Genomic DNA, 21,457 nt, shown 5'->3' with positions numbered 1-21,457 from the left:
TGAGCAATTTCCTCACAAATAATTACCTTAAAAATTGTTTTAACTGGCAGAACACTAACAGCCTTTAACAAACCAGTCCTTGTATTCGATGTTTTATAACCTTGGAATGAAGTAAGGACGGAGAGTGTTGTATTTGAAGGTGCCGGAATTACACTCCAGGGTCAGTGTCCTGGAACATGAACTTTGGTTTCCAGCTATGACCTTGGGGTCAACAGACCTGTCCATACTACACGATTCTGATTCTACCAGAAGATAGGTCAGAGGACACTCAGGGGATGTTCTGATTTACAACATCTTTTTTTTTTTTTTTTTTCTGCTATTCGGTGCCCTATCTTTGGAGATGATAAAGCTGCAGCAAGGGTTTTAAAAGGGCATTCTAAACCAGCTAGTTCTGGCTGGAATACTTAACTATTACTATAACCCTCATGACTTAAAATCTCTCTCAGGCAATAAAACGAAAAGCCAAATGCGCATAACTAATCTAATGCCGCATACCACGCAGGGGGGCCAGGAAGCAACCTTTATTTCAAAAGGATGGGAAAACTTTCAGGACTCGAAAGGACGTCCTCCCTCACCTTTCCCTACGTTCTAAAACAGGCACATTCAGGAAAAAGTAACGAGGAAATGATCATTTCCTGAAGACCTATGAATTCCAGTCACATGCTTGTATCTTAGCTCATATGGCTCTTCCTGGGTAAGAACTTGTAACCAGAATACCTGAATTAGTACTGCCTGTCGCCACAAGCCCCGACGAGCAGACAGGAAATGCATCTTTGCTGTTTTACACAATCCTAACCCGTCCACCGGTCTCCTCTCACATTGCTAGTATTTCACGTTCTTAAACACTCGGTCTGAGAGACCTAGGGTTTGTTCAAGGTGACACACTGCAGCAATTAAGAGTCAGAATTCGAGTCCGACGCAACATCCCTCCCCGCTGCGCTACAGCCGGGGCTCTGAAACCGCAGGTCCGCCGCGGAGTTAACTACCGACCCACGGCTCTACCTCGGCGCAGTGCCACAACTGGGAACGCAAGCCTGTCCTCGTGACTCCGGAATCTTTCCATTTTCACCCAAGTGCCTGACTGCGGGAGCGAGGCGGCCACGTGAGGGCGAGGAGCCGCTCGGGTCCGGCCAAGGGCAGGTCCCAGCACACGAGCTCTTTCGCGTCGCCACACAGCTGACCCGGGCCCGCGTGGGAGAAACTCGGAACGACCTTGGTTGCGGCCTCTGAGTCCCAGCGTGGCGACCTGCGAGCCCGGGCCAGACTCCCCCACTGTCCCCGCCCGCGGCCACCCGGCGTGGCCAGCACAGACAGGATTACCCGGGCAAGGCTGCGGGGAGGAGGCCGGCCAGTCCCACGTGGACCAGCTCCCCTCTGGGGGCGGAGCCCAGACGGCGTCCGGACCAATCAGAGCAGTAGTCTAGCTCACCCGGCCAGGCGCGCCCGACCAGCCTGTGGCTGCGTCACGTCGGAGGTGGGGCTTCGGGCGGGCGCGAGGCTCGGCAGGTCACGTGGGGTGCGGAGCGGGCTATAAATAGGAGCTGGCGGGGTGCTCGCTAGAGTGATGGCCGCCGGCGCGCGCTGCGCTTTTTCTTTCTGAGGTGCCCGCGGCTGCTTCCGAGTGGGTGGCGAGCTCTTTCGTGTCGCTCCGGGTACTGCCGTCCCGGGCTGTGCGTCCGTGGCTCCAGCCAGCCTCAGCCCCGTTCTGGTCTCCGATCGGCCTTCTGTTTCCTTTGGTGAGTGGCGGCGCGGCAGCCCTTGCAAAGGTTCTTTCTTCTCTGGAGCGGGCCCGGGGCGAGGGAAGCTGGCGGGCGGCTGGGGGAGTTACGAGCTGCGGGATCCCCGCGGCGCTGCCGCCCGCCGCACCCTTCCGCGGGCCTTTTCGGCGGTCCTCGGGCAGGCGCGCGCGCGGGAATGGCCTTTTTCCGGTCTTCCACGGAGGGCGCGCGCGGGCCGGCAGCCGGAGACTGAATTGGAAGCGTGGGGCGGGGCACGCGGGGCGGAGGAGGGAGCGAGCTCATCGAGATCGCCATGTGTTCCACCGCGCACATCCTTTCGGGGTCAGAGGACAGAAGTAGCGGGCGGAGGGCACTGCGGAGTTCTGGGCTGCCTCCTTGCCAGGGTTGCGCCGCTATTGTTATTTTCTCCCACTTCGTTTCCCCAGGATGAACTTGCGTCCTTTCTTTAATCCGCCATGGAATTCTGCTCCGTGCTTTTAGCCCTCCAGAGCCAAAGAAACACCAGACAACAGACATCCATACGCAACGTATAGCAGTAACTCCCCAGCTCGGTTTCTGTGCCGTAGTTTACAGTATTTAATTTTATATAATATATACTATTTATTATAGCATTTTGATACCTCATTCCGTTTACACATCTTGAAAGCCGCGCAGTAATTAAAGAACCACTACACTAGAAAATGGCATCTACCGTGGCACCGATTACTAGTACTCTAGCCGCCGTTACCGCTTCTGCTCCAGGGGTAGATGACAGACTATGGATGCTCATCCTGGGCTTCATCATTGCGTTCGTCTTGGCATTCTCCGTGGGGGCCAATGATGTAGCAAATTCGTTTGGTACGGCTGTGGGCTCAGGTGTAGTGACTCTCAAGCAAGCCTGCATCCTAGCTAGCATTTTTGAAACTGTGGGCTCCATCTTGCTGGGGGCCAAAGTGAGTGAAACCATCCGGAAGGGTTTGATTGATGTGGAGATGTACAACGTAACTCCAGGCTTGCTCATGGCTGGCTCCGTCAGTGCTATGTTTGGTAAGTTCTTGTTAATGCCTTCTGTTCTTGCCACTGCCAGAACCAATCTGTATCTTGGGGTGGTTCCTTTTTTTGTCCTCAACCTTTTCCGCTTACTTTCATGAGAATGCGCTGCTTACATAACGGGGGTTTTGTCATTTTACCCCAACTAAATTTTATTGATTTTCTTTCAGGTTCTGCTGTGTGGCAACTAGTGGCTTCGTTTTTGAAGCTCCCCATTTCTGGGACCCATTGTATTGTCGGCGCAACCATAGGTTTCTCCCTCGTGGCCCAGGGGCAAAAGGGCGTCAAGTGGTCTGAACTGATAAAAATTGGTATGTTTAAATTCTGAGTGGTTTAGGTCTTATTCTTGTCATGTGTTTCTATAATACTGTGTATGGGGAGTGAGTGCCTGGTGTAAAGTAGGGGTCACAGTTAAGAGGATCAGAAATGGAACACCTAACGTTTCAGACGCTGTTTCCTCAGTTTCATTGCTTGACACTTGACTTTGTGTTCTATTCCAGTGATGTCTTGGTTCGTCTCTCCACTGCTTTCTGGTATTATGTCTGGAATTTTATTCTTCCTTGTTCGTGCATTCATCCTCCGTAAGGTAACCTTTCTACTTACGACCTCTCATGAGTCACATTCAGTCTTGTTCAGACTCCCCGGTATTCTTTCAGATGTGAGTGCTATGTAAGTATGTGGCTTTGGAAAGCTAAAAAGTTCTTTGCTCTGTACCTCCTGTATGTTGTGGCTTTCTGTGAAAGAAGCAAGTTTTTAATACCCCAGAGGGCATTCAGGAAGGAAAAACTGGGTCGTTCTATGGGCTGCCAAGAAATAGGAGAGACTGGGAGTGAAAAATAAGAGCACTTGTTGAAGGAAGCTTTGTCTAGCCCTGTACAGGTTCCTGCCTTATCTAAACCACGATTACATTCAGGACAATTGGAATTGTAACCATTGAGTTCAATGTGTCACAGTATACTGTGGCTTTTATAAGCTGCTGCTTCAATAGGTCTCTCCCATGCTGATTACTAACTACACAGAAGCTTCTAGATGAGGCCCCTACTTGTAGGGCCTCTGCCTTCTCAGGTAGAAAGAGCGGTAAAACAGGTTGTTAGATGGTGTTTTTTTGTTTGGTTTGGTTTTGCTTTAAAATTTGAGGTAGCCATTGATTTTTCTCACTATTTGAAAAACCCTTTTGAGAGACCTAGTGGCATTTTTTTTTTTTTATCATGGAGTCTGATCCTGGCTCCTCAGTAAATGTAGACAACAAGGGATTATGTTGGCACTGGACTGAATTACAGAAAGAATAAACAAATTTCTCTCAGGAGACAGTTGTCCTATTTTCTAGGGTGAAAGGCTCTTAAGAGTTCTTTGTTACGTTCTTTTAGAATTCCCTAATGTGTAGAAATCTGAGGGGAGGTAGGAACCTTATCACAGTGAAAGGAGTATGTTTAGACCCTACTTCTTGATCTAGTTCTGAGAGTCTCTGGGGAATGATGTATGTCTATGTTACTTCAATAAAAGTCCTTCCCTGACTCCTTCCCAATTCAATATACTCACCATTGCGTGTCTGGCAGAACATGTTTAACATGTTGAGCATTAGAAATATCTCTAGCTGACAACTGACCTGGGCTCGTGGAGGCTCACGGAGACTGAACTACCAACTAGAGAACTTGCATGAGACTGGCTTGGTCTTCTCTTGGGTCTCCTAATAGTGGGAGCAGGGGCGGTCTCTGACTCTGTTGCCTGCTCTTGGGACCTTTTCTTCCTGGGTTGCCTTATTCAGCCTACATAGGAGAGAGGTGCCTAGTCTTGCTACAGCTTGATTTGCCACTGACTGATATACATGGATGGCCTGCACATTTCTGAAAGGGGAGGAGAAGAGGGAGGGGAAACTGATTGGGCTGTGAGGAAATTAACTGATTAATTAATAATACAAGTATTAACAAATAAAAAAGGAAACATCTCTGGCTTGGCACAGTGTGACTGAGTAAACAGTTCACTGATACTCGATTTGGTATTCTTGCATTCAGCAAGCAGGTACAATTAGCCCTCTGCCCATTCCCCTAACTGTAGTATGTGGTAATTTGATTCCCATGAGAATTTAGTAATCCAAGTTTAGTGTTCCTATTAGAGCCATGTATCTCTCAGTGTGCCAGAAAACCAGAATAATTAATTGGATGTTGTTTGGATTCCTTTTTATGAAGGTTTGGGAAATAGATCATTCTGATTCTGGTGAGCCTCTTCTCTGATCTCACACATTCCCTGAGTGGGGAATAGAGGTGCAAAGAGGGATTTCTCGGTGTCCAGAACCTCTCATTGAGGATGTATGCCATGTTACTGGTAGTTCAAGTTGGCTATGTTAACTACTCTATTTAATGGGCTCATGTAGCCCAGACTGGCCTTGAACTTCTGGTCCTTCGGCATTCACCACACCCCCCAAGTTCTTGGATTACTGGTGTGCCCCTGCTCTCAGCTTAGAGAATATTTCTTATAAGAGTATGCAGTGGGCATGATCAAGAATGATGGATGATGTCTAATACATTGCTGACTTTGAGGATCCTCCCCTCTCTGTCATTTGGTCACAGTCTCTCAGTAACAGAAGAGGGACCCCTGCCTGTCTCCCTCCATATAACTGAGTAAGGTATATTCACGTAATTTCCAAGTAAAGCTTGAACTTCTTGGTCTCATTCCTTCCTAGATTGGACTCAAAATAGTTCCCAGAAGTCTGTTGACTTGACTGAATGACCTAGTGCATAGATGGCTTTTTATCTCTATTATTGTATGTAAAAGACAAATAGGTCACATGATAGAAAACTGTTTTATGAAAATCACTAGCCTAGTTACCTCCTGGGAAGAACTGGGAGGAGGCTAGAAGGGAGAGACCGTCCTTATTGTATTATTTTTTCTTGACTCTTACAAGTTTTTTTAACCAGTTAGTGTATTTCGCAGTGTATTAAGACTAGTCATTCCCTACTCTATCCCAAGCTATATACTCTTTATTTTAAATTTATTGATATTTTCCATTGAGTCTGTAGTGCAGGTTGACTTTGAACTCGGGGGTGGGAGTGTCTTTACCAAGTTCAGTGCTGGTGTTACAGGTGTATAGCACCATGTCCACCTTTTGACCCCCAAGGAAGAAAATACACGATGTAGGCAGCTTGTTACCTGATGAGTCAGTTACTAAATAGCTTTTGAAAATTTGGTGGGAGAGTCCCTGCCTAGAGTCTATAGAATTTTCTTGAAACCCTGGGTTTGCTTGTCTACCTCAGGCTTTTGTCTGCCTTTAGGTGTGGCCTGCAGCTATTTAGTTATTCAGGGGTGAGTCATGGGTTCTGTAGGTTGTTTCTGATCTGGTGTCTCACTGTTAGTGTCCTCTCAAACAAGGGGAAAAGCTTACAATTAGGTGTTTTTCAGTGAGGGTCTATACTGATTTGAAAAGCCAACCTTTATGCAGGGCTTTGTGCTTTTTCTTTACTGGCACAGATTTTTAAGCCGCCCCCCTTCTCCCCAAAGTCTTAACTTTAGAATCCCAGAGGTGGGTCTTCACCTCTGTCTTGTCCTTAGGATTTCGTGAAACTGTGACAGGATGGCTTTAAACTTTTGTACTGAAGGTTTGGCTTTTCTGGAGGGTCCATGTTTGGTTCTTTTAAGTGTTTGACTTGGAGGTTTTTCTGTGGGATTATCAGTAGCGCATGCTTGTTGTAAAGGAACGGTTTTCATTTTCAGTGACACCGACCTTTGGTGACTCTTAAACTTCTCACAGCTTTGCCTTGGGGTCTTTGCTTGTATCCCTGCCCACCCCACCCACTAGTGGACAGGTGGCTTACACTTACACTCTGAGACATTCTTATGTCAGCCTCACTCCCAAACTTCATGTAAATGCCCCCTCCTCCATTAGCATCCTCTTGCCTGTTTTTTTTTTTCTTTGACATGTTTGTCAGTGTGTTACTGTATAGTAAAATGTGACACTCAGTTATGTGAAAATGGGGATTTGGTCTGGTCCCTCCTCTACTTCAGGGCCCTAAACAGTCTTGACAGTCACTTGACTGAATGGATGACTGTGTTCGTAACTGATTTAACTTTGCACTTTAATAAAGCCTTATGTCACACTGATCTATATATATGTGTGTGTGCATGTATATGTATATATGTATATATACACATGTATTTATATATACATATATGTGTGTATATACATATACATACATGTGTGTCTGTGTATGTATGAGATGGTTGTGTATAGCCTGTGCATTTATTTTTAATTTTGGAGGCAGAACATCAGGAAATGAGTATTTTAACTTGTTCTGTTTATCTCTTCAGTACAGTACATCCTGGGTCCCATGTTCAGGTTTACAGATGGACTTTGGATAATTCAAAGGAAGTGATTATTTGGCATATCAATCTCATCCTTGTTATTAAGAATAGGAAGAAAAAGTTACCTATGGATAGAAGGTGACATTAACTTTCTTTTAGGGAGCAAATGCAGGACAAAGCTCAGTTGGCTTTGTAGAAATTAGGTAGGAGGCTGTTAGCACCATGATTCCACAGCATGCCATGCCACAGTGTGCTCTGAAAATGAATCTACATTTGCAACTTTTAAGATACTGATCTTAATGTTTTACAGGCAGATCCAGTTCCTAATGGCTTACGTGCTTTACCGCTTTTTTATGCCTGCACAATTGGAATAAACCTCTTTTCCATTATGTATACTGGAGCACCGTGTAAGTACAAATCAAGATATTTACATGTGAATTTAAGGTTATTTACAAAACTTGCATTAAATGCCCAATTTACCCCTTTTTGCTTTACAGGGCTGAAATCTCCTAGAAGGTGGCTGGCCTGCGCCCATTTCAGAAGGCTGCAGGCTAGTGTATGCTGAGTTAACCTAGATAGTTTTCAACCAAAGAGACCTGCTCAGATTCTAAATCACTACAGACCTTTCCTCTTTAGTCTTCACAGGATCCACTGATAATATGACCTTCTCCCCTCCCTTTGTCATATCTATGCCAAAAATGCTGGAATTGATACTGGCCTCAACTACTGAAGAGTCATTAGTTAACCTGTTCTTCAATAACCTGTCATTTAGGACTGGTCATTGGGTGTCATTTTTCTCTCCCAATTGGAGCAGTTTCAGTTCCTAATTTATCAGTTTGAATTTACTTGAATGAGAAGAATTGAATACCTGGTCTAATTACACTTGGAAGAAGAATTTCTGCAGCTAAGGGGAAGCATTTGAGAGGATATAAAGTTCAGGTGTTGTTTGCTTTCCTAGTGGGACTAAGGGAAGGAAAGGGTTCATTTATGGCAGCTGAGAAATTGATAGCTTGGACCTTATGAGTCAGAGAAGTACAGTTCTGAATCCAGGCTCATTTGGCGTGCTGGTTCTTCATTGCATAAGAACCTAGACAGTTACTACACTTACTCTTCTAACTAATCCGTGGGAAGAAGAAAGATTGTGTGCTGCCCAAGGCATCCCCGTGTCCATGTGTGTAAATAGAAAGGTAGCATAGGGATTTTACTTATGTAATACATGCTCACATCTTCACTTCTTAAAGGATTTTAATACTTGTGACCTCTTAATTGGTTCTACCTCTGACTACTGGATTGTGACCTGTTTATTATTGCTACTGAAATTATGTAGTCACTGAGCAAAACAAACAGCTAGCAGAATATTTCTAACATTTTTGTTCTTGAAATGTCAGTATTTTATGACAGGACTGGCTTTGATGCGAGAGCTTTGCTACTTTTGTTTTGTCCTTTATGGATCATGTATAAGGAAAACCAGTCCTTTTCTTCCCTTTGGCTTGGAATGTGGGCACATTTAAATTGTGATAGAGACTGAGGAAACCTCATTTGTATTTTACTTTGTGTGACTAACTGCTTGATCACAACTGAAGCAGAACTTAAAGACTGGTAGTCACCACAGAACTTGAGTTCTGAAGGATCTCAGTTTATTTCCAGTTCTTAAAGGCTAGTTCTTAGTATTCTGTCTCTTACAGTGCTGGGGATTGGCTCTAGGGCCTTATGCAAGCTAGGCTGAGCTACAACCCTGGCTTAAAAGGTTTTAATGGAACAATAATGATTCTATTTTATAAGTAACTCAATATGCAGTAAGCAGAATCAAGTGAAGCAAGTGCAGGTACTCAGCTGCTGCGGGAAGGACAAGCAGGCAGTGGTGCCCTGGGTTTCAGTAATGTGAAGTGGTCCTGACTTTAGTTCAGATCGGCAGCCCCAGGTGCCTGTATGCCCGTGGTAAGCTGATTCTAACCTGCACTGCTGATCCTGAGATCCAAGGGGACAATTCTGGAGAACAAGTCTCTCAGTGACTTGTTAGTAAACTACCTCCTACTTAAATGGTCATCTTCCTACAGTCAACAGCCCTGTCTTCTGTTAGCTTGAGGATACTTTTGCAGACAGTTTCTCTGAAGGCTGCCTGCTCCAGTGAACGTGATAACTTCCCATAGTTGTGTCAGCACAACACTTTAAGTGTTAAAATAAGTCATGTGTAAGTGTAGTATGTGGTAGTTAGAATGATAAGCTGGGTGGAGAAAGGGATACTTGGTTGGTTTTATAGCTTCAGGTTGTAGAGACTCTTACGTCTGTGGGCCAAGAGCATGAAGAAGCACAGTACACGCATCCATCAAGTGTTCAGTGGGCCTGGTTGCTGTGGGTATAAGCTGGTCATTGGGGTTTTCTCCATGGTCTGTATAGCTACTAACCTCATGAGACTCTGGAATGGCAGCAGCTGTCAAGGGTGATGGGTTAGCCTGAGGAAGCCCTCCTTCCCCTCAGGAGGGTTTACACGTTGTTGCAGGGGGCTGTTGCCCTGGGGTTTTCAAGATGCACCATTTTATCTCGTAGTGCTGGGCTTTGACAAACTTCCTCTGTGGGGTACCATCCTCATCTCGGTGGGATGTGCAGTTTTCAGTGCCCTTTTCGTCTGGTTCTTTGTATGTCCCAGGATGAAGAGAAAAATCGAACGTAAGTAATACAGTTTAGTAGTGTTCCCCCTCTACCCTGCCCTTCCCTTCCCCTCCTACCTCCCTCTCTCACCTATAGGAGTACACTGGGCAGACTGACAACAGAGGGTTTTAAATGGACTAAAAGTGGCCTGAGACCTAGCCATTAAGAATATGTGACTAAGGGTAGGCACACAGTAGCTTTGATAGAGAAAGCATTTGCCTCAGCTGTCTCTGTACTCAGCTTAGATGTATGTGTTGTAGTGTGTGTAGCAATATCCACTACATAATGCAGACGCATAGCGATGCACATAGTCCTCATGCTAGAGCTATAACACAGAAGTAAACAGTTTTAGGGATAAGTAATCTCTTAGGTTATTACAGAATTGTTTTTGTGATTTCATTAAAAACTGAGGAAGTTTTTATTGGTACTAGCCCTAACTAGTCTTTGTTTTCTTAGTTGCTAAGATAACTTAGAAGAACCCGATTGTGTTCTTTCAGTGTATGGAAAGTTAGTTTGCTGATTCACAGCAGTGCGGGATGCTTAGACTGCAGTGGCGTTAGAATGCTGCGTCATTGCAGCTGAACTGAGGAGCTGCCCGGAGCTGTGCTTGTCTGCTGTGCCGCATGCACAGTGGGGATGAGGCTTGCAGGACTCTGACCTCATTTTTTTCCTCCGTCTGGGAGGAGAGACGAATCTTACTTTAATGTTGTACTTGTGTGAGATGCCTGAGCCAGTTGGTGGATGTGCCTGATAAAAACACTGCCTGGCTGCCGGGGGCGGAAGTGTTTAGGCATGACTGTTACAGTTGTCTGTACTCTTGACCTGACAGTTAGGAGATTCCTTAGGGGCAGTCTAGCCCAGCTAGTCAACTGCCTTGAACTCCCTTTTATAACTGAGTGCTAAAAAGGGCTAAAACCCTTTTTAAAAAGGGTTAAAAAGTAAAAACCAAGAAATGAACCAGAACCCTAAAATATTTACTATCTGGCCATTTACAGTACCTTGTCATCCTTTCCCCCCAGTAGAGGGTGTGGTATGTGGCTGGCTTGCTCCCAAGGGAAAGATGAATTCCTGACATAATAAAGAGGGTAGGAATGTTAGCTTAAATTTTTAACTAGAATTTACTTACCTATTATTTTGAGATGAGTTTCAGTGGTGGATAGAAAGGGATGTGGAACAAAGTAGTATAGCCAAACCAAAGATCCCCTTTATTTCCTAGGAGAAATAAAGTCTAGTCCCTCTGAAAGTCCCTTAATGGAAAAGAAGAACAACTTGAAAGAAGACCATGAAGAAACAAAGATGTCACTTGGCGATGTTGAGAATGGGAATCCTGTGTCTGAGGTGCCATGTGCCACTGGGCCTCTCCGGGCTGTGGTGGAGGAGAGAACAGTATCATTCAAGCTTGGGGACCTGGAGGAAGCTCCAGAGCGAGAGCGGCTTCCCTTGGACTTGAAGGAGGAGACCAACATAGATGGTACCATCAATGGTGAGTTAACTTCCCGGAGTTTCCTGGTGTCATGGTTGTGGAGAGGCTGCTATTCTGGACTGATGCACTTGGCGTTGAATGTTCCATTTTTGCTCTTGGCTAGGTGCAGTGCAGTTGCCTAATGGGAACCTTGTGCAGTTCAGCCAGACTGTGAGCAACCAGATTAACTCCAGTGGCCACTATCAGTATCACACCGTGCACAAAGATTCTGGCTTGTACAAAGAGCTGCTCCATAAGTTACATCTGGCCAAGGTGGGAGACTGCATGGGGGACTCTGGGGACAAGCCCTTGAGGCGCAACAACAGCTACACTTCCTACACCATGGCAATTTGTGGCATGCCGCTGGATTCCTTCCGTGCCAAAGAAGGTGAACAGAAGGGAGAAGAAACGGAGACGTTGACATGGCCCAACGCAGATACCAAGAAGCGGATTCGAATGGACAGTTACACCAGTTACTGCAATGCTGTGTCTGACCTTCACTCTGAATCTGAGATGGACATGAATGTTAAGTCTGAGATGGGTCTGGGTGACAGAAAAGAGAGTAGTGGCTCTCTTGAAGAGTGGTATGACCAGGACAAGCCTGAAGTCTCCCTCCTCTTCCAGTTTCTGCAGATTCTTACAGCCTGCTTTGGGTCATTTGCCCATGGTGGTAATGACGTCAGGTCAGTCCACATGACTCAGTGTTGCTTCCTCTTTTTAAACAGTCTGCTCACCCTCCTGTGTACAGTGCTCTACCTCCTGGGGCACACTGAATAATCTAGACAGGATGAGGTGCTGGTTAATAAAGCAAAAGGGAAGTTTATTCAGATTATAAGAATGTTCTTAGCTTTATTTCTGTTCAAGATAAATGTCTCTCTGGATGGGAACTAAGTCTTTGGTAAATTGGCCATCAGTGATGAGAAACTTAAAATCACTGCCTGCCCCGGAGTGGACTTAAGGTCGCCAAGCCTTGTTCCTGTGGCCGGTGACCCTCGCTGGGCTCTGGAGGCTGCTGTAAGTGCACAGAGGAGAGACAGCACCACCAGTTGCCTTTACCCCTCTGTCACCGCAGCCGTCGTTGTCTTGTCGTGTGTTGGTTTCTATAGGGTCACTTGCTAAATGAGCTGAAAAGCTGGGTCTAGACAGTTCAGTCCATCAGTTATTAAGAGATTGGGTCTTGACAAGAAGTGGTTCTTTCTAGAGAGTCACCACTGTTCTCCTTTTCCTTCTAGCAATGCCATCGGTCCTCTGGTTGCCTTGTACCTTGTTTATAAAACGAATGATGTGTCTACGAAAGTGGCAACACCACTATGGCTTCTGCTGTATGGTGGTGTTGGCATCTGTACAGGGCTGTGGGTTTGGGGAAGAAGAGTTATCCAGACGATGGGGAAGGACCTGACACCAATCACACCCTCCAGGTGAGTAGGTGGAGCCTGCCTCAGCCCAGAGCTCGAGCTTCTCGAGAGATGCGTGCTGTGGAGTGTATCACAGTTGATGCAGTGCTGTGCAGCGTACCGCAGTCGCTGCTGTCCCTAGAGATGCAGTGTACCGCAGTCGCTGCTGTCCCCAGAGATGCAGTGCTGTGCAGCGTACCGCAGTCGCTGCTGTCCCCAGAGATGCAGTGCTGTGCAGCGTATCACAGTCGCTGCTGTCCCCAGAGATGCAGTGTACCGCAGTCGCTGCTGTCCCCAGCTGATCTGAACATTTCTACTGCACTTACTGTCTGGCTAGTAAACATTTCTTTTCAGTCTGCTCAGCTCTAGTGATCACATAATTGAATTTTCTGAGAAAGATGTACTGGCATAAATTACATATATATAGCTTTGATTCAGGAGCTAAAACCTTACGTTTTCTTCAGGATAAAAGTCTGAACCCTTTTTTTGTTGTTGTTGTTTTTTAAAGATTTATTTATTTATTATGTATACAACATTCCTTCCATGTATGCCTGCAGGCCAGAAGAGGCCACCAGATCTCATTACAGATGGCTGTGAGCCACAATGTGGTTGCTGGGAATTGAACTCAGGACCTCTGGAAGAGCAGTCAGTGCTCTTAACCTCTGAGCCATCTCTCCAGCCCTGTTGTTTACTTTTTGAGACAGGTCTCTCTGTAGTTTGAATGGCCTGGAATTTGCTATGTAGACCAAGATGACCTTGAACTCAGAAATTCATCTTTCTCTGCCTTCTGCTTGTGAAGATTAAAAGGCATATACCTCTGTGCTTGGCATGTCCCAGCTTTTTAAATAATGAAATTCCAGAAGTACTTAATCCTCAGGTGTTAGAGCGTTGGTCCTCTTTAAGTAGGTTTCAAGGGTTAGAGGAGAAATGTCAGGTTTTGTCGCTATGTAGATTAGATTACTTGGTAGTGTTGGCTTTTCAGAAAACCTAAAATGTTGACAAGCATCTTTTTGTGTCAACAGTGGCTTCAGTATTGAACTGGCATCTGCCCTCACTGTGGTCATCGCGTCAAACATCGGCCTTCCCATCAGCACAACACACTGTAAAGTAAGTGGAATGGAATGAACCCCTCAAATTGTCCTAGCCTCGTTCATATGCATGGCTTTACTTTTCTTTGATTTAGAAAGTTTTGTGCAGTTGCAGTCTTAATTGAGAAGCTTAGACAGGGCCTTGTGGATAGAAGCTGATGTTCTGCAGTTCGTCTGCTTGCAGTCATTTCCGTTCTCGGTGGAGCTAGCTGTGGTTCCTGGCCAATTAGCTTCCTTTTTACTTAGCTCCTCTGTGTTTTTTTTTCCATTGAGAAGCCAGTCTGTAGTGTGAGTGTGTGCTAACAAACTGGTCTCTAGTCTGGATAGGTTCCTGTCCTTTGGGGTAGAAAATATGCTGGTTTAACAAGTTTGTGAGACTCATCATAAGGGCAGTCTTCTGGTAAAAGCATATGTCTAGGGCCTCTCAGGCCTGTAGTGCTAAGAAACTAATTGAACTTTTAAGAAGTTTTTTGGTGACCACAACATAATTATATGATAAAGAGAAACTGACTTTGTTAAAAGAACTGAAGCTGGTCCAGCCTGGGGCCGCCATGGTACTCTTTCTGCTGGGGTGTTTGTTGTGTCACATACCAGCCACTCTCTAGAACAATTGTTAGGAAGTCAGAACTTTAATTTACAAAGGGCAGAGAAAAGGAGTCTTGTGTTTTAGGACATTTAGCACAGATTTGATAGTTGAATATTTATATTGCCTTGTATACCCATGGATAGTTAGATAACTTGTCTGGTCTATGTGTCTCCCAGGTGGGCTCTGTTGTGTCTGTCGGCTGGCTCCGATCCAAGAAGGCTGTCGACTGGAGACTGTTTCGCAATATTTTTATGGCCTGGTTTGTCACTGTCCCCATTTCTGGGGTTATCAGTGCTGCTATCATGGCAATATTCAAATATATGATCCTGTAAGTGTGAAGCTGGGATCAAAATTTGTGTCAGCATCTGGGACCACCACACACATTCCTGTTCCTAAAAGAATGCTCACAGTGTTGCTGAAGACAGACAAGGGTTATAAAGTTTGGGAGCCATGGGAGGAAAGTGTAATTTATACTATAATTGCTTTTGTGCTAAATATGACTTGTTTCAAATTAGCTATGTAAAATAGCCGGGTTTCCATCAGTTCATCCTAAGGTCCCTTTTCTTCTGGGCTATGAATTCCTGTACATATTTCTCTACTTTTTGTATCAGGCATCAATTCCATTATATTTTAATGTTGTCTGTAAGATAACTTATGTGGGTTCTTTTTAAACAGCCAGGCAGAGCCATTTAATGGCACGTATTCTGCTTTGTTGGCCTCACCAGCTTCTTCCCCAACATGCACAGGGATTTAACAAACATGTAACTGAAGCTTCCCTCGTAGTCTCTCATAGAAACAGTCACGGCACTCTGCCCCCGTCGGTTGTAGCGGGTTCTGTTGACATATGAGGGAACTTATTAGAGGGCCGAGAAACTTTGGCACAGTGAAAATAAAAGTTTATAGGAAACTTCTTTGCAAGCAACTCATGGACATGTTGCTAAGAAGTATGAAGACAAAGCCTCCTGGTGGTTGTGATTCTTCCTTTTGAGATTTTTGGCAGTGTGGGATGGGTGAATGAAGTGGGATGTGAACTCCGGGCAAATTCAATGGGACAGCCTTCCATGTTCATCTGTCTACCTCTAACTCAATAAAAAGCCTACAGTTTTTAGAAAATTTGTTCTTGTGGTTTTTGTTTCAATTGAGTCTTCAGAGTCCTGATCATTCAACATTATGACCTTCTTAGGAGAGTAAGTGCCCTTCCCCGAATGAGGGTGCTATCCAAGTTCAAGCTCCTTGCTCTTCATTTTCTGTGATCCCCTGAGTGATGTTGCTCCATGTAGCAGTTTGGTGTGTGGCAGTTGTGCTGCCCAGACCTCAGGCAGGTCTGCACATAGATTGTCTCTAGCTTTGTGGTGACAGAGAAGCTGAAATTAAGTTGTATGTGATTCACCTAAGAATTCTTGCTTGTAGGCTTGAAGATAGAGCCCAGGTAGAGTACTCGCCTGCCACACACAGGCCCCAGGTTTAATCTTTGGCACTGCAGAGAAAAAAGTTTGGGGTTCTTCAACCTTGCTATGGTGGGTTTTGCTCTTCATCAGAACAATTAATGAAAAATGTATTTCTTTGTAAACTAAGTTGATGGTGTCTATTTTGAAAATTACTGGACATTTAGTTTTATAGAATATTTTAATAAAATCCATGACCAGGCCAGGAGAAGGCTATGCCCAAGAGCTCTCTGCCTTTCTATCTTGTCAGTTTCTCTGGAGAATTCTCAGTAAATATGTTCCCCCTTGCCATCAGGCACTGAGCTGTTGATATTTAGTCCTCGTGAACGTTGTGGCACGTCTTACCCTTAATTTGGAACATTTCAGTGCTTGGTGAGTTTTGACAGAGTGGACATTAGCTTGAGGCTCAGGCTGGCAGTATGATGGAATAGAATGGGAAGGACTGCCCCATCCCCCCTAAGATTCCCAGTAGTGCTATCTCCTGCTTTTTGTTTCATTCCAAGTTAATTATTTTTTTTAAGATCTTACTATTTTTTCTCTCCCCTCCTTCCCTCCCTTCCTTTCATCTGCCCTCTAGAGAATCCGAAGCCTCTGGCCTCCCTACACAACTAAAAATAATTAGGATTAACTAACCTGGCATTCATAAAGAAAAAAAGGAAAACAACTTTTTTTTTTCCCCTTCAAACTATTTTTAGGTGGACCTGAGAGTCAGAAGGGTATGGTGAGAGCTGGGCCTGGCTTGTATACTTGATCATTCTATGGCACAAAAGCCCAAGGCCTTTCACATTGTGAGCACAAAGAGCACGGTGCCCTCCCCAACTTTCCTTCCAGCACAGAAGATGGACTCAGACCAAGTAGGAGGAGGAGTCCCTAGAGATGGGAGGTGACAGGAGTTTGTGTTTTCTTCTCTATTAATGGCTACTGCAGGTAGGGACACGGGCTAGTAAGAAAAGAACCCTGGCCTATTTTGGCATATAGATGTTGCCTTTTCTTAAAAATTAAAGTCATGTGTATATTAACGAGTCAGTAGTAAGATTTTTAGTAAAAGACAGGTCCATTGCTTCCATTTGCCTTTCCTGAGGAAACTATTTCTAAGTTGTTTTGTTTGTTTTGGTATTACTGCTGCATAAACATATTAACAGTTATTCCTTTACTTTTTTGGCCAGTTGTATTGGGAGAAATCTGGTTGTCAGCCCTATTGGTTCTCAACTGGGGTGATTTTCTTCCCGTCTCCACATGTGAAAATATTATAGACATGTTTGACTGTTAAAGTTAGTAGATGCTACTGACCAGAGATGTTGCCATGAACACTCTCCAGCTCTCTGCTGAGGTTGAAGAAACCAGATGTAGGAGAATTCTAGTTGAGCTGTTGGGGATCCCAAAGGAAAACTCAGAAGGGTGAAAGTCCAACTGCCCCGAGTTCTGGGCTCAGTGAGGAGAGTGGTCATACATAGTATAACCTCTCTCTTCAGCATAAGCAGCCTTTGTTTTGTTTGGTTGATTGTGGATTCCAGTTGCTGTGGTTTAGGTAAACACTGGTCAACAACCTGGATCACACGTCAGTCACTGATGTGTGAGTCATTGCGTAAAGTGCAAACTTTGGCACTGGCTCTTGAGTCTACAAATCACATTTAGAAAATAGCAGTTATTCATGATCAGTGGTCCAGCTCCACTTCCAAAGTCTGCTGATGACTGGGTTTGTGTACCTGTTACTGCACTCGCAGATGACAGAGTTGTATTGCCTCCTCCCTGAGTAGAATCAACTTCCACTACTATTGGACTGTGCTCCAGGCTTGTCTGGGGCTTGAGTGGACATTGTTTTTACTATTAGACACAACTCATCAGTCCAGCCTTACTTACAGACACAGCATTACTTCATTTTTTTTCCAAGACAGGGTTTCTCTGTTTATCAGACTAGCCTTTAACTCACAGAGATCCACCTGTCTCTGCCTCCTGAGTGCTGGGATTAAAGGCATGCACTACCAACACCTGGCATCATTTCAATTCTTAAAGCCTCTCTTAGAAAACCCTTTGCTGTTGCATCTAGAGATCTTGCTTTAGCTGAAGTTGGAAGTAAGTTAAAAGTACCATGGCAGAAATGAACGAGAACATTCGTTGTGGCACTGCATGACCTCAGGAATCAAATCTTGCATGATTAGATGGGAAGGTGAAAGGGCGGAGAGTGTGGAGGGATTATTCTTGTTTGATCATGGGCAGGCAGGAAGGCTTAGCATGGTAAGGTATTTACCAGGTAAGCCTGAGACCCTAGTTCGGTACTCAGGGCCCTCATAAAAGTGAATGGAGAAAGCCAATTCCACAAAGTTGTCCTCTGACAGCCACATGCACCCATATACATATATTACACACACACACACACACACACACACACGTAATGAATAAAAAATATTAATCTTTTTAAGGATTTAAAGCTGGCAAGATGGCTTGTCAGATAAGGGCATCTGTGGCCAATCCTGATGATCCGAGTTTGACACCCTGATGCCCGGTACCCACGTAATGGGAGAACCAATTTCCATAAGTCAGGCTGAGTCCTCCACACGTGCACCATGGCATCTGTGTATCTTATCCCCATGAAATTAGTCAATATTAAATTAAAAACATTGGGTATGCTGGCGTGTGCTTGTAATTCTAGTGCTGAGGGGCAGAGACAGGTAGATCTCAGGGTCTGTTTTTTGAGGGTTTTGCTGGCAGCCAGTCTAAAAAAATAGCTCAGGGTTCAGTGAGGACCTGTCTCAAAAATATAAGTCAGAGAGCAATAAAGGAAGAGACTGAAGTTGAACCTCACCATGTACACACACAGGTGAGCATCCCTCCCCCAACACGTACATATACCACACACACATGCACAAGGTGGAGAAATGTCCTGAATGTTTACATAAAAAGCATTTTAACAATTAGGTGTGGGAAAGAATGAGACAGCCTCATCGCATTCCACTTCTCAGACTCACTACCCATAGGAAAGTGCCATCAAAAACTTGCACACCTTTTAAAGAATTTTGTTCATAGGCCCGGCGGTGGTGGCGCGTGCCTTTAATCCCAGCACTCGGGAGGCAGAGGCAGGCAGATCTCTGTGAGTTCGAGACCAGCCTGGTCTACAAGAGCTAGCTCCAGGACAGGCTCTAAAGCTGCAGAGAAACCCTGTCTCGAAAAACCAAAAAAAAAAAAAAAAAAAAAAAAAATTTTTTTGTACATGCTCAGTTGTGGAGTCTTTCTGAAAAAGGAAGCTCTTTTAAAAAAAAAAATGTATTCTTTGGCCGGGCGGTGGTGGCGCACGCCTTTAATCCCAGCACTTGGGAGGCAGAGGCAGGCGGATCTCTGTGAGGTCAAGGCCAGCCTCGTCTACAAGAGCTAGTTCCAGGACAGGCTCCAAAGCTACAGAGAAACCCTGTCTCGAAAAACCAACCAACCAACAAACAAACAAAAAAAATGTATTTGACAACTTCATTCATGTTTATAGTATGTTTGGACATATTCACGTACACCCCATTTCCTTCTCCTCTACCCCTCTTGCCCTGTCTGTAGTCCCTCTTTACAACGTGCCCTCCTCCTATTTTCGTGTCTTCTTAAAAAAAAAAAAAAAAAACTGACTTTTTTTTTGTTTTTTTTCCAAGACAGGGTTTCTCTGTGTAATAGCTCTGGATGTTCTGGAACTCACCTTGTAGACCAGGTTGGCCTCAAACTCAGAGATCCACCTGCCTCCCAAGTGCTGGGATTAAAGGATCTCTTGGGCCATGGGCTCTTGGGGAGGTTTACAGTACCATGCCTTAATTCTCCCTCCTGTAAAGTGGACCTTGAGCAGAAAGTGGTTGGTTACAAACTCCCATAATCTTCATCCCACCATCGCCCCAACGGGCAGGGCTTGCTTGGTGGGGTAGTACTGTTGCATCCAGGATCCAACTCTGGAAGACGATTGATGACTTTGCCAGCGGCCTGCATAGCACCTTTTGACCCTATGAAAGCAGCCAGTAAGAAGGACATTTCCAGGGCAGTTCCAGCTTGATGTCTTACAACCGAAGTATGTGGTGTCCTCATAGACAAGTAGACCCTCATAGACCCACAAGTAAGTGGGTTCTAGTGGGCAGAACAAGAAGTTTGTACTTCTTGGAGACCTCTGTGATCTCTACGACCAACAACTCCTAGGGAGGTATCCTGAGCGTGGCTCTAGATTTTTGTTTAATAATCCACGACTGGCTTGTGGGAGTAGCATTATTCATTATCCATGCATGGTGTCTCCATTCAACCTCCTTTTAAAAAAATTATACCTAGCCAGTGTCTTGGCGAGGTCAGGGACCTTAGAAGAAAATTTACTGCCCCTACTTCACCAGACCAGCATAATTCCCTACTCCATTCTTTATCTTGCCCATATCCACAGAGAAGTGTAGCTATCATCCCTCATCAAAGAAGCCACTTTTCACAGAAAATAGCAACCATAACAAAAACCACAACTGGACACATGCAGAGATCAGCAGATTGTGAGGATCGCAGCCCCAATGAATAATACATATACATTACAGTTCCTGTGTCTATGGCTCAGGAAACATTCCAGAAGAGGAGCAGAAAGATGGTCAGAGCCAGAATTCCAGGAAGTCTGCTGTGACATGGTCTTCCCTAGAAATGCTGCCTAGACAAGACCAGAACAATGGAAATATCAATAGCTATGTTAAGGAGGAAAGGGGGAAACTTCGCAGGGTCCCACCCTTAGACAAAGAATTCTAGGTAACTATCACTGCTGGGAGAAGGAGGATTAAGGCTCCCAGGTATGAGGCCCGTCATCTGTTGTCTTATCCAGAGTGATTTGCCCTGAAATCGTATACACACAAACAACAGAAATGGACTCAGCAGGTTGTATTTATATATTTCTGTATGCACAAACACCCACACGTTCAAAAAAAGAAGAGGCAATCAACTTGAGAGTTGGGGGGGTGTAAGAGGAGTTGGAGAGGGGGCAAGTGATGTAACTATTACTTTAAGGCGACGAGGTGGTTGTGCACGCCTTTAATCCCAGCTCTTGGGAGGCAGAAGCAGGCAGATCTCTGCATTCCAAGCCAACCTGTTCTACAGAGCAAGTTCCCGGACAGCCAGGGCTACACGGAAAAATCAGTTTTTGAACCAAAATAATAATAACAATATATTTTTAAAAATATATTTTAAAAGAGTGTACGGAGTAGTGCATAAGGCTTCCCATACATCCTTAGTTTTAGTTAACTTGCCCCCAAACGCCTCCTGTCCTCCCACCCCATCCCTGAGCTGTTTATTCTCGGTAAGCCCCCTTGGCGTCTAGAAGTCAGATGGCTTCATTCCTGGACTGGATGTCAATCTCAAATCACCGATAAGCCTCCTATCGTAATAGACGAACGCTGCGCAATCCTGCCCGTGCTTATTTGCAAGGGGCCTTAAGTGTTGCAAGCTGGGTCACACCGGGCCAAGACGGCCTTTCAGTCTTTATTACCTGCTTGGCAGCAAATGAAAGCATTTGCCCTCGCTCCTTCACCTTCAGGCAGTATAAAGCTGCTTGCAGAGCAAAGGTGGCACGTCAAAACTTGCTCAGTGAGTGCTCTGATGTGCCCTGGAAAACCTCCTGGTATGGAGGGCCTGCTCCACTGATCCTTTCCCCTCTTCGGTAATATATGATGTTTGCACACATCTTAATTACCTATGCTTTCACTAAAATCGGGTTTAGTGCTCTAACTTTCTTGATAAGGTCAGCGAATTCATTCCCCACAGCGTGAAATAGTTTCTATTGCTCATCTG

General features: G+C 45.0%; 1 protein-coding gene across 2 annotated transcripts; it reads left to right on the top strand.

Moving 5' to 3' along the window:
- Positions 1 to 1,543: 1,543 nt before the first annotated feature.
- On the top strand, positions 1,544 to 15,356 carry Slc20a1 (solute carrier family 20 member 1). 2 transcript variants are annotated; one of them, XM_038329664.1, is made up of 11 exons: positions 1,547 to 1,736; positions 2,165 to 2,765; positions 2,939 to 3,079; positions 3,269 to 3,354; positions 7,375 to 7,471; positions 9,612 to 9,731; positions 10,930 to 11,196; positions 11,300 to 11,858; positions 12,408 to 12,593; positions 13,592 to 13,676; positions 14,420 to 15,356. In XM_038329664.1, the coding sequence occupies exons 2-11, from the start codon at positions 2,420 to 2,422 to the stop codon at positions 14,573 to 14,575; spliced, it is 2,043 nt and encodes a 680-aa protein (XP_038185592.1). In that variant the 5' UTR covers positions 1,547 to 1,736; positions 2,165 to 2,419; the 3' UTR covers positions 14,576 to 15,356. The 2 variants fall into 2 exon arrangements, with proteins under 2 accessions (XP_038185593.1, XP_038185592.1); XM_038329665.1 differs by lacking the exons at positions 9,612 to 9,731; positions 10,930 to 11,196; positions 11,300 to 11,858; ... (1 more) ...; positions 13,592 to 13,676; positions 14,420 to 15,356 and adding an exon at positions 7,562 to 9,605 and having other exon boundaries at positions 1,544 to 1,736.
- The last annotated feature ends 6,101 nt before the right edge of the window (positions 15,357 to 21,457 follow it).

Source organism: Arvicola amphibius, chromosome 5, assembly GCF_903992535.2.
Source record: "Arvicola amphibius chromosome 5, mArvAmp1.2, whole genome shotgun sequence".
NCBI lineage: Eukaryota > Metazoa > Chordata > Mammalia > Rodentia > Cricetidae > Arvicola > Arvicola amphibius.
Note: the sequence above shows the minus strand (reverse complement) of the source record. Positions and strands in the feature narration are given on the sequence as shown.

Coding starts and splice junctions, on each gene's coding strand:
- Slc20a1 (XM_038329664.1), top strand. CDS start 2,420: ATGGCATCTACCGTGGCACCGATTACTAGTACTCTAGCCGCCGTTACC. Junction 9,732..10,929: donor GATGAAGAGAAAAATCGAAC/GTAAGTAATACA, acceptor TTTATTTCCTAG/GAGAAATAAAGTCTAGTCCC. Junction 12,594..13,591: donor ACACCAATCACACCCTCCAG/GTGAGTAGGTGG, acceptor TTGTGTCAACAG/TGGCTTCAGTATTGAACTGG.